General features: G+C 34.3%; 1 protein-coding gene across 30 annotated transcripts in view; it reads right to left on the reverse strand.

Annotated features, from left to right (window-relative positions):
* The window catches only part of MEF2A (myocyte enhancer factor 2A), a 144,734-nt gene that overhangs the window by 63,167 nt on the left and 65,813 nt on the right, over nt 1-15,754 (reverse strand). For 23 of the 30 annotated variants that reach the window (XM_078375974.1, XM_078375972.1, XM_035303706.3 and 20 more), the window contains one exon: nt 3,797-4,000. The exons of the other annotated variants lie outside the window; for them this stretch is intronic. In XM_078375974.1, the coding sequence (XP_078232100.1) occupies nt 3,797-3,970 (174 nt within the window). In that variant the 5' untranslated portion in view covers nt 3,971-4,000. The remainder of the gene's footprint in view (nt 1-3,796; nt 4,001-15,754) is intronic. 30 annotated transcript variants of the gene reach the window in all.

Genomic DNA, 15,754 nt, shown 5'->3' on the forward strand with positions numbered 1-15,754 from the left:
TTTAATCTTAATTTTAATAAAAAGAAAACTGAAGAGTTACAACATTTCCTTCGTACATATGAATTAATTACTACATTTTATAGGACCAAACAAAAATCTGACACCTATTTTTGTATCAATGCTTAAAAACTTGAAAAGATAAGATATATGCCCTTGATAACACACTGTGTGGAATATTACCTAATGAAATATGGGAAATAAAGTTATAAAACTCATTTTTTGTAAGGAATACACTACTGAAAAGCAGTATGGAAACATTTTAAAATCAGATGTATTTTAAACACAGAAATGTCATTCTTCATTTCAAATAAATTGAGTTATGAAGTCTCTTATGAATCTTACCCTAATGGCAACTGCTTAATTTACTAATGTGCAAGTTTGCATTATCATATATTAAGCTTTTTTAATGAGGGGATATACACATCCTCAAGATATTACAGACCTTAATCTAAAATATCTAAATGCAATTTAAAATATGTAAGTACGAATTTAAAAAATAAAACTGTATAGAAATAATTTATAAAATTTTATCAACTCTAACCAAAGTTTTAAAATTAAAATTTTATATTTAAAAAACTAGTTTAAAAACAGTTAATATGAAATTAGACAGAACAAAAGATAGATGGATTTAAGTTTATAAATGGAACTGAAACACAGAAAAGAGCACCATGTCTGTTTATAATCAACAATATTCATATACCAACTAGTTTTAATATACTATATTAATTTTATAGTACTCTCACAAAACATACTATATCTAACTCCACACCTAATACGTGTGAATCCTTGTACTACTGACTATACAGATGTGGTTAATAGCACAGTGCATCTATCCTTCACAGTACATCCTCAAAGGGCTTGTATATTGGATACCATAGAAGAGGAATGCATCTACTGAAGATGCCATGTTAATATACTCAATAGGTGGAGTCAGGTTATAGGCCTTAAGGAAGTTGTTTTCAGAGTCTGTGCCTCTCCTAATAAAAGTTGACTCAGTAAGACTTTAATATACAAGAAGTATGAATTAAGCCTTCAAATGTGTCACATGATGACACAAACTCAGAAGTATATTGGTCATGAACTTTAGAAAACACTCTAAAATAGATCAGTGGTAACTGTTTATGCCTCCATCTTCTCATGTTCTCAACCACATGAGATGGCTAAGTAGTCTGGGACCTTACCACCAACTTATTCCAAGTTTTTATAAAAATATATAAAATCTTCAGTTGGTAAAAGTATATCTCAGTGGTTTACCAAAAATGGGAAGAATATTATTCTGGTCTGAATTACGAATCTCTAAATAAGATCAACTTGCAAAGCACACAGAAGATCCTTGAATATTTGTCAAATGAGTAAATGGGCATCAAAAAGTCTGTTTCCCATTAATACAACTGCCTGAAAAGAAACACTGAAAAAGGAAAAAAAAAAAATGGCATTCCAAAAATATCCTTAAATGAGATACCTATAAAAGCACTTAATTTTTACAAAGTGCTTTACAGGTATCTCATTTAAGAATATTTTTGGCCCATAGGAAGCTCCAAGTAACTATCTTCATTACTGCTATCTGTATAGATGCATCAATCTATACAGCATAGAACACAGCAATCTGTATAGATGCATCAACATAAGCCATTACCACCACTGGCCAAAAGAATTCATATCTGAATTGCACTACTAGTGACGATGTAGGTTGTATCATCTTCACATGTGAAAAAAGGTCTATCCTACAAGTTTAACAATCACTCTCATAATAAAAGTTGACTCAGTAAGACTTTAATACACAAGAAGTATGAATTAAGCCGTGTACTTTATCCTACAATAAATTAATCCCTGATAATCCAATGTGTCTATCTACTGTATTCATGTAATTTAGAACTTCATAAAGAACTATTAATGTGATTTGTTTTAACTTATTTTGAGGAAATGCAATTAAAAAGAAAACATCAAAATCCCAATTGATAATTGAGCTGCAAAAGTTTTCCTTTATACTGAAACAGACTGTAATATAGAAGACTGCTTAAAATAATGTGTTTGGGATTTGCTCTCTTACACTTGGTTGACCACAACAGAGATGAAGACTGAGGGAGTCTGAAAATTCTGTGAGGATGAAATCAGACTACATTCTCCATATTCTTTAGGGAAGTCAGCTTTAGGCAGTGTGAAGTACCCTCAACTTCCAGGGACCAAGAATAACAACTGCTGCAATGAAAGAGCAGAGTAACTGGGGTTGAGGAGGTGGCTATAATGCAACTAGCTGGAATACCCATTTGCTGACATTATCAAAGTCAACTCCATTGGTCTGAGTTGAGGCGGTGCTTTTGATGAAACATATAGGTTTATAAGTTAAGAAGCTATTTTAAACAAAGAAATTCAGTTATGAAGTCTCTTAACGAAGCTTACCTGAATAACCCCCTAATTTACAAATTACAATAAAAACATACGCATGACACGTAACAGGGGAAAGGTCTACTGCATAGTGTTATAAATAAATGATAACATATAAAATAATTCATAAATGACAAATATAACTGCGTCAAGGGGTTTGGCTAAAGATGTAACTATGTAGTTTAATCAAAGTTATCAACAAAAGCAAAATAAAACATTTCATATACAATTCAGGGGAGGTTAACAGTGGTGAGCCTCATAAATAAAAGTGGGATAAGTCAAGCAACAGAGATGAGTCCTACCTGTAATTATGCTACACCTTTACTTCTCATTTGAAAAGAATGGCTAAAAAGTAATAAAAGTTCTTTATAAAATATAAGTAATAGTTTTTGTGTGTGAGGGACAGTTAAGGCAAAGAAGTATAGGTAAAATTTAAAACGCATTTTCAGAATAACAATCTGTGAAGGCAAATAAATTAGATTCCTATATAACAAAATATCTAAATTATCTTTAGTTTCAAAGATTAGAAATATAATCTAGATTAGGACTCCATTTGTTCTTTTATAGTTGTTTTACATAATCTTCACATGGTTTCAGTACCAATAAAATGCCTAATTTAAACATTTTTCTATTAAAAATTAGCCAAAATATGCATCTTTCAAGTAACAAAAAATTCCTCCATTGAATAGAAAGAAAATAAAACCTCTAAACATAAACAAAAGAGCCAAAAGTAACTAACTATGAAGCTAATTTAAAATGTGATTAGAAATACATATGGCAAAGTCATCTTACAGAAGATATTGAAACAGAGAAGATACAAAGGGGGAAAGCATACTGGTTTCCATTTTGAAGGTTTTATTGTAAAATGCTATTTCTGAGAAGATCATTCTTAAAAAAATCCTTTTCTTTTTTACTTAATTAGGTTGCTAGAACTATGAGATATATCAAATAAGCAGCAGATAAAGAAAATGAGGACTTTCTCTTCTCCAACTAAAACACTATTAACAAAGTGAATATTATTTACATGATTCTTTTTTTATTAGAGTTTAAAGTTGTGAGTTGTCAATGACATAATGAAATAAGACATATCAAAACTGTAACTTCATACTGTCCAAAAGTGATACAGTCTCTTACAATATTGATTTTAAAACTCATACAAAATAATCACAGATGAAACGTTAGATTATGCTGGTATACATGGTAAAACAACACAGTTTACTTTGTTTGAATGAACAGGATATGTTTATAACCCAAGTGAGTCACCATACAGCAGACTCTTCTAAGAAGAATCTAAAGAGTCTATATACCTGATTTATGTTTTAGATGTAAAAATCATATTGATAGTTAATGCTATTAAGCAAGGTATTTCAGTATTACTCGCAATTCACTCATTACTAGATATATGTGTTACCTCAACAATATCCGAGTTGGTTCTGCTCTCATGAGGTTCATTATATTCTGTATACTTGAGAAGAACTTTGTCCATATCAGTACTAGCATATTGAAACAGTTTGTTAGAGCTGTTGAAAATGATGAGTGCTATTTCACAGTCACAGAGCACACTAAGTTCATAGGCTTTCTTCATTAATCCAAACTTTCTCTTTGTAAAAGTGACCTAAACAATAAAAAAGGTATATTTTTATTAAAAGCATTAGTAGTACTTGAATATAGTCTATCTGAAGATGAATCTTCTTTTCAATACTGAGTCAGATTTCAAAGATAAAAAATGTTCCTAGCTTCATGCTCCATATGAGCCTTCCCATTTCCATTGTGCTACAGCCCTACATTTGTTTTGTATATGCAAGCTCTCTGACAGAGCTGTCTCCTGGGGAAGTATTTCTTTATCCTTAGCTGCCACTCCACTACAGAGGGTGAAGAATCACAGAAGGAAACAGTTAATCAGTGCTCCCTTATCATTCAGTTAAAACTGTTACCACCAGAAACCCCAAATCCCAGCCAGGTAATCCATCATCACCCAGACTTTAAGCCCTAAACAACTAAATACATCCACCAATCTAACATATTTCTCCTCCCTCCCAAGTCCTTCTTTATTGTACCCACTGAAATTCACAACCTGGGATCAGCAAATTCCCCAAAGTCCTCAAATTCTTAACTGTTTCTTTCTTTAACTGAAACCTGTTACCTGAAATCCTCTCGAATAGAGACCACCCCCTAAATTTTAAATTTACATCCGTTATACTGACTGAAGGCCCTAAAGGGGATGTCTTTTTATGCACTGTATTCTCTCTTCCACAGTACTTTCTTTCCTTCCCCTTCAAGAACTTCAGGAATTTTGAAGCTCATGATATAAAAAAATTATATCACCCAACAACTCTCCTTGGGGTAAGCAAGAGTTACCCTTGATCCCTTTTCTCATAAGGGATGGGAAAGGAGGTGTAAGGGAACTTTCCATACTTTCTGCTCAATGCTGTTATGAACCTAAAACTTTTCTAAAACATAGTCTATTTAAAAAATTTCTTAAATTAGTAAGAATGTACTTTTGAATATTCTTTGGAACTGTGAAACAACATAAAGTTCAGCGATTTTCCCCATGGATATCTATCACATGATTTTCTTCCTATAAATTTTAACTATTGGCCTAGACTTCAATCAGTTATTGCAGTAGCTATTAAAGAAGTAGAGGATCTCCAGTATCATGAAAAGCAATTACTGCCAGTAGAAATTCTTTTCATGGGCATAACTTGAATATCCTCTTTCATTACAGGTAAAATATATATATGTAAAAGCAAAACAATAACAAAATGCATTCCACATGTACAATTCAAACACATTTCTATATTTTTAAGTCTGTTCTATTTCCTGTCTAGCAAACAGTAGTATAGTAGTTCACCGATTTCCACTAAATTTAAGCAGAGTATCTGTTTTCTCCCTGTGTTAACAACATAAGCATTTAACATCTACACATCTTAGCATTTAATCACTTTAATCACTCTTAATTTTATGAAGATCTAATCTCTTCAATATTCTCAAAACCTTGTTTCCCCTGTATTTAGCAAGTGCACAAAGCACAATACTCCACATATTATATGACCGCTCAAATATTCTATTAGCTAGTAAGCTGACTGAAAATAGAGTTGAGAGGTTCTTTAAATGTTCATTTAACAAGATAATTTGAGCAGGCAGTACAACCCGGTCCATTCATGATACACATTTACATGTAAATTGTGCCATATAGCCAAATCGCCTTTTATGAATTATCTTTGAATACTGGCCTATATTTGATACTTTTAAATTCTCAATATAAAACAGAAATTACAAGTAGAAAAACCTCAACATTTGTTGATGTACTTGTTTTTACAAATAGATTTTGGCAACAAACAAAAGCAAAATAGAATACAATGGGGAAAAGCAATGAGGGAAGAAATGAAAAAACACTCTCACTTATGACAAGAGTATTAAGCCTCAGGCGATGAGATTATAACAAAATATGACAGTCACAAAGCAGGAAAATAAGCTGTTAAGAGTCTACATTTTGTCTTGATTTTAGTGTTTTCAGTTCAAAAGAAGTTTTTGGTTATCATATAGAAACTTTCCTTCTACACACTAGCTTTCTAGGACATCTAAAAGTGAAAAATCAGTAAGTGCCAAATTATTAGTACGGTGTTAATTAGTAATTTTGCAATACAGCCACGTTTTAGTTCATAAATTTCATATGAAAGAAAAAAACAATCTAAAATTAGGCTAGAGAATACTAACTACGTAATTACAACTCAATATTCAACTTTACTACTCTAAGACAATACTTTCAAACTGATGATTTTAATTACATTAAAATGATGTCAATTCTTTAAAGTTCAAAAGAAATCACAAAATTTAGATGTAAATTCAAAACGATATAAAGTTATGTTTACTTCTCTCTACTCCTCTAAAAGCATAAACACATACATACATACATACATAACAAAAAGAGACTGAGTTTTCCTCAAGGAAAGTAAGAACCTCGAACTACAGGTTTTCATCTGCCAGATTTGGTGAAATTGATGAAAACGAAAGTGGATTCAGAGAATTCACACTGAGTTCTTCACAAAAGTGGCAATGTACTCCGAGAGGATCCTCTGATTAGTGCTAGAAGATTCACAGGTGTGAGAAGCCCATGAAATAAGTGGAGAATCTTGTTCTAAATGTAGAATGCCAGGGAAGGGGAAACCAAAACAAACTGAAGAAAATAATTTTATGGGAAAACTATTTTTGTTAACTGACACCTAATATAATTGTCAAAAATGTCAGATCTAATAGACCCAAAATGTGAGCTGATATGGCTCAGAAGAGAAAAATAATCAAATCACAACAGAGGTTAAAGCACAATAATAAAAATCAAAGAATCAAAACAGAAAACAAATTAAAAAGGATAGAAAAAAGTTGTTTGTATTGTTGACAGATAATGAAGATACCAAAAAAGCCCAGGGCAATTAGAAAAGGAAAAATATTTATTAAAACAATAAAACCAAATACTGAAAGGTCATACCATTTCTTTAAAAAGTGATAAGGAATAATCAAATTCATGGCATATTCAGATTAAGTTACTGAATGTCAAGGACAAAGAAAGAATACTATGTGCACCAAGGCAGGAAGTGAGTCATCTTTAAGAAGGGAAAAAACTCAGTCTGGTGTTAGAATTCTGGCAATATTCAAAGTCAGACGACCAAATCTCTATGATGTTCTGGCGAAAAGGTTCAGGCATAGGGCCTATACCTAGAACACTGGACCTAGCCAAGTTAGACTTCAAATATAAAGACAATAAACATTTTCTAACATAAAAAAAAAAAACTCAGGAAGTATGACAGCTATAAGCTCTTTTTAGGGGGCAAAAAACCCAACAAGCATTACTTGTTGATAAAAACCCAAGTCATCTGGTAGAATATAAGCTGAAAAAAGTTCAATGCTGCACACTCAGCTTCTAAAACAAAACTACTGTGTGGCAGTGAGTCGGCGCTAAAAAAATTTTGTTGAATAAATCTGTGAAGGAATAATGAAGAAAAACTGAGAAACCCCAGAGGTTATGCTGGAAAATGTACAGGGTCAGGGGTGTGGAGGCTCACAGCCTGGAGAAGAAAACAGCCAGTGGAGCTATGAGAAGACAAATTTTTAAAAGAGCAGTTTGGGTTCAGCTTCTGCTTCTCACCTCCACTGCCTCAATGCCTGCCACCTCACAACAGAACTGGCAGCCATGCTGATGCAGACAGATGTCCTCCAGAATAAAACCTGTGCAGCACAGAAGCTCTGCTGGAGAGAGGAGTTGAAGATACCAGGTAGAAACTGACTAACCTCTAGCAGTGTGACTTCTCAACCATTCTTACTCAGAACCTCTAAGTTTGCTGGATTACCAGGTAGAGAAAGTATCTTCTTCCAACGTTTTTCTCCTGGTGGGGGGTTGGGGGTCGTTCTGTGTGGAGCTGCAATCACACTTCTTTTCATATACTAGTACTTCTTTAATGCCTCTCTAACAAATGTATATGATCAGCTGGGATGGTGTAAACTAGTACAAATATATACAAGATCATAGGGAATAAAAAATCAACTAGACTAGTGAGTCAAGAGATTTATCAGACTAGATTAAAAAAAACAAAATCCAGCCTTTCATACTATCTGTAAAAGACATACCTAAGGACACAGTATGGTTGAAAGTTAACAGAGAGATCCAGACCTATCAAGACAATACTGGCTGGGCACCATGGCTCACACCTGTAATCTTCACACTTTGGGAGGGCCAGGTGGGAGAATCACTCGAGCTCAGGACTTCAAGACCAGCCTGGGCAACATGGTGAGACCTCATCTCTGCAAAAGCACAAAAATTAGCCAGGCATGGTGTGCAATACCTGTAGTCCCAATTACTCTGGAGGCTGAAGCAAGAGGATCGCTTGAGCCCAGGAGGTCAAGGCTGCAGTGAGCCACGATCATGCCAGTGCACTCTGGCCTGGGTGACAGAGCAAGACCCTGTCTCAAAAAAAAAAAGAAGAAAAGAGGAGAAGAGAGAAAGGGAGTAGAAGACAGAGGAAGGGAGGGAGGAAGGAAAAGAAAAAATAAAAGGAAAGGCGGAAATGTGTAGCTATATCAAGGTGAGATAAGGTAGATTTAAGACAAATATTCCTTACTGAGGATAAGGATGGTCAATATGTATGGCAAAATTTGCCGAGAAGGTACAACTCTAAATATGTACAAGTCTAATGAAATAGTCCCAAGATGTATAAAACAATAAGCATTAAATCAATAAAATATACAGAGAAATTGACAAATCCACCATTGTAATAAGTACAATTATTGATAGGTCTCAATGAACGAAAAACAAAAAGTCACAAAGAATACAGAAGGTTTGAACACAACGAGAGTGATCTAAAAGATACATGGAGACACACGCATCCAACAATTAAAGAATACGTATTTACCCAACTCCATTTGGAACATTCAAAAAACCAATCATGATTTAGTAAATAAAGCAAATCTTAACACACTTTGAAAGGCTCACAATCTACTGAAATAAAGGCAATAGGAACCACTATTGTGCACTGTGATAAGCCTGTCATAAAAGTGTTTACAAAGTGTTCTGGTAAAGACTGAATGATACTACCTGAAACGGAGACAATCCATATAGAATTACTATCCAGAACATGTAAAGAACTTCTAACAGAAAAAAATCAAAATCATCAACCCAGTGTAAAATAAGCAAACCACCAACTGGGCATGGTGGCTCAGGCCTGTAATCCTAGCACTTTGTGAGGCCAAGGCGGGTGGACCATGAGGTTAAATAACAGATCAAGACAGTCCTGGCCAACATGGTGAAACCCCGTCTCTACTAAAAACACTAAAATTAGCTGGGCGTGGTGGTGCATGCCTATAGTCTCAGCTACTCGGGAGGCTAATAAAGGAGAATGGCTTGAACCCATGAGGCAGAGGCTGCAGTCAATCAAGATCACGCCACTGCACTCCAGCCTGGCGACAGAGCGACATTCTGTCTCAAAATAATAATAATAATAATAATAATAAACCACAAAAACACGTTGCATTTCACCTTCCTAAGACCAGAAAAAGTATACAATAAAATTTTAAAGGGGACGAAGACAGTTAAAATAAAGGAGAGATAGAGAGAAAAAAAAGGGACAAGACAGAAAAAAGAAAAGGCAAAGTATATAGGGAAACAGGAATTCTCATACTAAATTACTACAGTGTATCTAGTACAATCACCTTGGAAAGCAACTTGAAAACATGGTAAAGGTGATGATGGACAATACTCAGCCTATTCCTTTGAAAGTATTTGTCACAGAGAAATTTTTACCCATACATAATGCCATAGGTCAAGAGATGTGTACTGCAACACTGTAACAGTAAAAAATTAGAAACAACATAAATGTTCTTTGAAAGAAATACTGATGAATGAATTGAAGAATATTTATTCCTACAACTAGCTGTACTGAATGAATAAGAGCAGATGGATCTTAAAACACTACACTGAGTGAAAAAGCATGTGCAAATGAATATGCTATTATGTAAAATTTTCAACCCCACATTGAAATAATACTAAATAACACCTGCTGAAAAGAACAAATATAAAGAAAACACAATGCCAATTCATGATAATGGTTATTATGAGAAAGAAATTAGGAAGAGACTAGGAAAAATTACAGAGGCCAGTAAATCTCTCATTTTTTCACTTTACAAATAAAAATAAAAATACATATGTCGGAACTAACATATGTTACCTCTGGATAATGAATATAGCAGTCTTTCAAATATTGTTCTCTATATTCTACCTTTGGAAAAAAACTTGTTTTTAAACTGCTTTTTTTTTCTTTTAAGTATATGAGGATATCTGCTTCTAGGTTAGAGGGAGTAGTTGTTGAAAGCCGAAGAACCTACTGAAATCAACTAGTAAAACAGGATGAAATACAACAATTATCTATTTAAAGACCAGAAAGCTGCTGAAGCAGGAAGACTGGAGATGCCAAGATTCTATAGTATCTTTCACACACGAGGTCTGACAGCTCATTAAAAAACCACCAGACATGTCAAAAGACTGAATCATGTAATTGAGAACAAAGAGAAAAAGGGATCAGATATGACTTACAGGTAATCCACAAATAGTTGTTAGCAGACGTGAACTTAAAGATAACTATGGCTAATATCTTTAAAAAAAAGAAAAAGTAAAAAATAGAGAAAATGCAAGAAAAGATGGGCCACTTCACATAAAAAAGAAAAGTCAATAAGAAATCCTAGAATTGAAACTATATTATCAGAAATTAAGAACTTACTAGGCTGTTTTATCAATTAATTTTAAAAAGCAGAACAGTTTACTAGAAAACAGGTAACTAGAAAACATTCAAACTGAAACACAGAAAAAAATAATAAAAAATACAGGAAAACAAAATACATAAGAAATGTAGGGGACATAACACAGTTCTATGTAACTAGAATCCCAGAGGAGGAAAAAAATGGGACACAAGCAGTATCTGAAGACACGTGCCCCTTGTGGGTCCCTAACAGTAAAAATGTTTATTAACAAAAGGCTTTAAAGCAACAGAAGACACATTATCTTTAAAAAAAAATTTTTTAAAGATCAAAAGCTGGCGTCTCAACAGAAATGAATGGAAGTTGGAAAACAAGTGCTTCAAAGTACTAAGAGAATAAAGCTGCCAATCTAGAATTCTGCAACCAGTAAAAACAGCTTTCAAAATGATGATACAACTAAAAACAATGAAAACTTATGCAGAGGATCTGAACAGACATTTTTCCAAGGAAGATATACAAATGTCCAATAAGCACATGAAAAGATGCTCAACATCATTAGCTATCAGGGAAATGCGAACTAAAACCACAAGATAACCAGTTTATACCCATCAGGGGTACTACAATAAAAAAAGACAGACGATAACAAGTGTTGGCTGGGATGCGAAAAAACTAGAACCCTGACATGTAACTGGCAGAATGCAAAATGATGCAGCCACTTTGGCAGTCTGGCATTTCACAAAATGTTAAACTTAGAGTTACCATGTCATCTAGCAATTCTTAAGCATACTTTTATAAACTCAGCAGAAAATATGCAGAAAATAAAATTTGAGAAGAACTGTAATAATGCTTTAGAAAATAAAATACCTACTAATATAACAAAAAATGTAGAAGACTTATTTTGAAAACTATCAACCACTATAGAGAGAATTAATGAAAACCAAATAAAATCTAAACATGTTTACAGATTACAAGACTTGATACAGTAAAGATGTCAATTCTCCATAAAGAGATCCATCTATCCAGTGGGAAAAAAAATCTAAATTCCAGTAAGTTGTTTTCTTAAGTGAACACTGACACTGGTTTCATTTGGACAGTCTGAAAAAGGTCAAGAACAGTCAGCCAGTTCTGCCCAAAAAAAAAAAAAGGTGCAGAACTACACTATCAGATATCAAATTACAGTAATAAAACAGTGTAGAATTACACTGGATATACAAATAATCAAATGGAACAAAATAGAGAATTCAGAAAGAGTCTCATACATATATGGTTACTTGACAAAGGCAACCTTATCACACAGTGAGCAAAGGATGGTTTTTGCAATAAATTGTAATGCGACAACTAAATACCATCTGGAAAATAACAAATTGTGACCCCTACACCTCAAACCAAACACAAAAATAAACTCAAAATGGATAACAGGTCTAAAACATGAAAGGTTAAAACAAAAGAAAAGAAAAGAAAGACTTACAGAAGAAAGTAAAGAAGAATATCCTCATGGCCTTATGGTAGTCAAGATTTCTTACACATGACACAAAAAAGCATTAGCCATAAAGGAAAGGGGGAAAAAGTAAATGGGAAACCATTAAAATATTACTGAGTTTTAAAAATATTAACAAAGTATAGGCCTGGTGTGGTGGCTCATGCCTGTAATCCTAGTGCTTTAGGAAGCCAAGGCAAGACGATCACTTGAAGCCGAGAGATCCTGACCAGTCTAGGAAAGACCTATCTCTACAAAAAATAAAAGAATGGGTCGAACCTGGTAGTACGTGCCTTAGTCCAACCTACACAAGAGATGTAGACAAGAGAGTAAGTGGAGCCCGAAAGTTTGAGGTTACTGTGAGCCATGATCGCACCACTGCACTCCAGCCTGGGCATCAGAGCAAGACCCTGTCTCTAAAAAAATTTTTTAAAAATAAAGTGAAAAGGTAAGCCATAGTTTTAGAGCTAGTATTTATAATGCATGTCATAGATAAAACACTCATTTGATTGTACAGAATGCATGTTAATTGATAAGAAAAAGGCAGGTAGCCCATTAGAAGAAAATAAAATGAAGTTAATAGACTAGTAACAAAGGAAGATATATATCTAAATGGCCAATAAAAATATGAAGTGAGCACCTTCATTAGGCATCACCGGAAACTTACAATTAAAGTAAATTACTATTGCTCACCTACCAGAAAGACTAAAATGAAAAGGCCAATACCCAGTACTGCTGAAGACTGGAGCGGCTAGAACTCTTACACACTGCCAGCAGAGTGTAAACTAGTACAACTGAAACTATTACAACTACTTTAGAAAACTTGTCAACTACTAACCAGCAACTGCACTTCTATTTACCTAAGTGTTCATGTATACGATTGAGAATACTCAAAATTACACTCTTCATAATAATACCAAAGTAGAAAACAACCCACATGTCCATTTACAATAAAAAGACATAAATTGTATTCTATTGACACAACAGATTACACATCAATAAAAACATACAAGATATATTTACATATCTCTACATGCAACAGTAACATTGATAAATTTCACAAACATAATATCGTGTAAAAGAATACACACTGTTCAGATAAATTCAACAACCGGTATAATTAATCTATAGTGTTAGAAGCCAGGTTAATGACTTTCCTTGGGGCAGGGGAGAAATAACTGAGACACAGGATGAAGCGTACCTCTGGGTGGTGTTCTGGGATATGCTGGCTACATGGTTATGCTATTTGTGCAAAAATTCACTGAACCACACTCTTAGGATTTCTGAATTTTCTTAATCTTAATACTTTAATACAGTTGACTTTAAAAAGAAAAATAAAAAGAAGTGTTTTAGATAAGAAAGGACAAACACAGGTTTTGCCAGAGGCTTCTAAGTGGAAGTAGAGTGAAGCAGCTCTTTGAGTGCATGATACTGTCACCAACCCCACCCCAAGATTATTTGTGTACTGTTCCAATGATGAAGTGTGGTTTTTATCTTGCTAGTTCATACTTGTAATTCAAAACTCTTATTTGCTATTACCTCCTCCAATAAATAGTCCCTAAACCACTCCATCAGAACCTGGCAGTTTCTTCTATAAACTCTCCCAGTATCTGAGATTATTTCTATGTGCCACATATTTAGATCTCGTATGTAGGCTATATATTTTTAATGAGTTTCCAGGACCTAACACTGCCTCTTGGGATATAGTACATATTTCAATCTGGACAAATAAATGACATCTCTTTTCTTCTGCAAAGATACAATTTTTCTCCCTTTTATGAAGAAAAATGAAACTTTTAACTCAGAATCCACAAATTCTAAAATTAATAAAACTAAGATACTCTTTTAGTTTGTGACAAATCGTTTCTGTGTCTAATTTAAAATAAACTGTCCAACTATTTCTATGTCTTTTCTCCAATCTTTACTGAAATTATCTGAGACAGAAATTTAGATAGTCCTTGCCCCATTCTGCAGGTAGCCAAGCAGCTCACATAGCAGGTAAATCCAACCTAAGAACAGGCTCATTCTAGTTGCTTAGTGGCAGTATCTATCTTTTTAACAAAGTCATTTCCTCAACTCAAAAAGTTCCATTACACAGTCACCTACACATGCCTAGCTGCTCTTTCCTGCTAAAAATGTAAATCCCTTCCATAGGTATGTCCAGTTTTGCTATGTCCAATTTAAACATGACTACCTATGGAATAATGAGGGCTCAATAATTTTATGTGCCCTCCAGTTCTCTGCTTGTATGTTATTCCCCAATAAACCCTATTTTATGTTTATGCTGCACACAATCATAAAGCAAGTCCCTATCCCTCCTCTCACTTCTTTTTTGTATTTTTTTTTAGAGACAGAGTCTCACTCTATCATCCAGGCTGGAGTGTAGTAGTGCGATCTCAGCTCACTGCAACCTCCACATCCCGCGTTCAAGCGATTCTTCTGCCTCAGCCTCTTGAGTAACTGGGTTTACAGGCCCACTATGCTCAGCTAATTTTTGTATTTTCAGTAGAGTCGGGGTTTCACCATATTGGCCAAGCTGGTCTTGAACTTCTGACCTTGTGATCTGCCCGCTTCGGCCTCCCAAAGTGCTGGGAATACAGGCGTGAGCCACTGCACCCAGCCTACTTTCACTTCTTAATCCTCAGATTGTGAAAGGAAGATAATTTGCAGCCTTGCTTGGAATTGTTCCTTTGGAATAACAGCATGGATATTTTATTGATTTCCCTATTTTACCAACCTTCATAATGAATCATATATATATATATACACACACACACACACATATAATTTTTTTTTTTTTGCTGATTCTTTTATTTATTTAGGAGGTAGGGGGAGGGATGGGGAGGAAAATTCCTATAGGGAAAGAGTTGTGAAGGGTCTGCAGGGAACTGAGCTAGAAAGCAATGATGTAGGCCTTACATCTTTGCTAAACAATCTTCATGAGCTGAAACCAGGGCCTCCTCTTTAAGTCAGTCTATGGGCAACTCTCATCACTCCCACCAAACTGCCTTACAGGCTGCTCAGCTGAGTTTTATCACCAATTATATCTATATTCGAGTGAATTACTGCTCAGATTTTGCAGAACACTGTTTCAGTTTTGTTCTGTTCCTGGTAAACTTTCTGAAACCACCTGTTCTTGAAACTTCTCCTGATACGCAACTTTTCCAGAGACAGCATCTCCCCAGTAGTTCCTTTACAATATTCTAAGAAATTATTCTTCCTTCTTTATTCTGAACTAAGGAGTTGGTAAACTTTTTCTGAAAGTGCCAGACAGTAAAGATTTTAAGCTTGTGGGCCATACAGTTTCTGGGGCAACTACTCAATTTTGTTGTTATAATGCGAAAGCACCCATTGACAATATGTAAATGAATGAGCATGACAGTGCTCTAATAAAACTTTATTCACAATAACAGATGGCCAGCCCATGGGCCAAAGTTTGCTAAACCAACATTAGACACTTAAAAATTCTGGCCTCTTCATATACTAGCATCATTATAATTACCTTCAATCTGTAACGATTTACTCGCACTGGTACCATAAAAATGAATATATTTCATCCATTACAACTGAGGTACATACATAAATTTAGAAATATTTGCAATAGTAATAAGTATAAAAAATATTCTGACTATATATTGGTTAACCAGAACA

The sequence above is a fragment of the Callithrix jacchus genome, chromosome 6 (assembly GCF_049354715.1).
Source record: "Callithrix jacchus isolate 240 chromosome 6, calJac240_pri, whole genome shotgun sequence".
Taxonomy (NCBI): domain Eukaryota; kingdom Metazoa; phylum Chordata; class Mammalia; order Primates; family Cebidae; genus Callithrix; species Callithrix jacchus.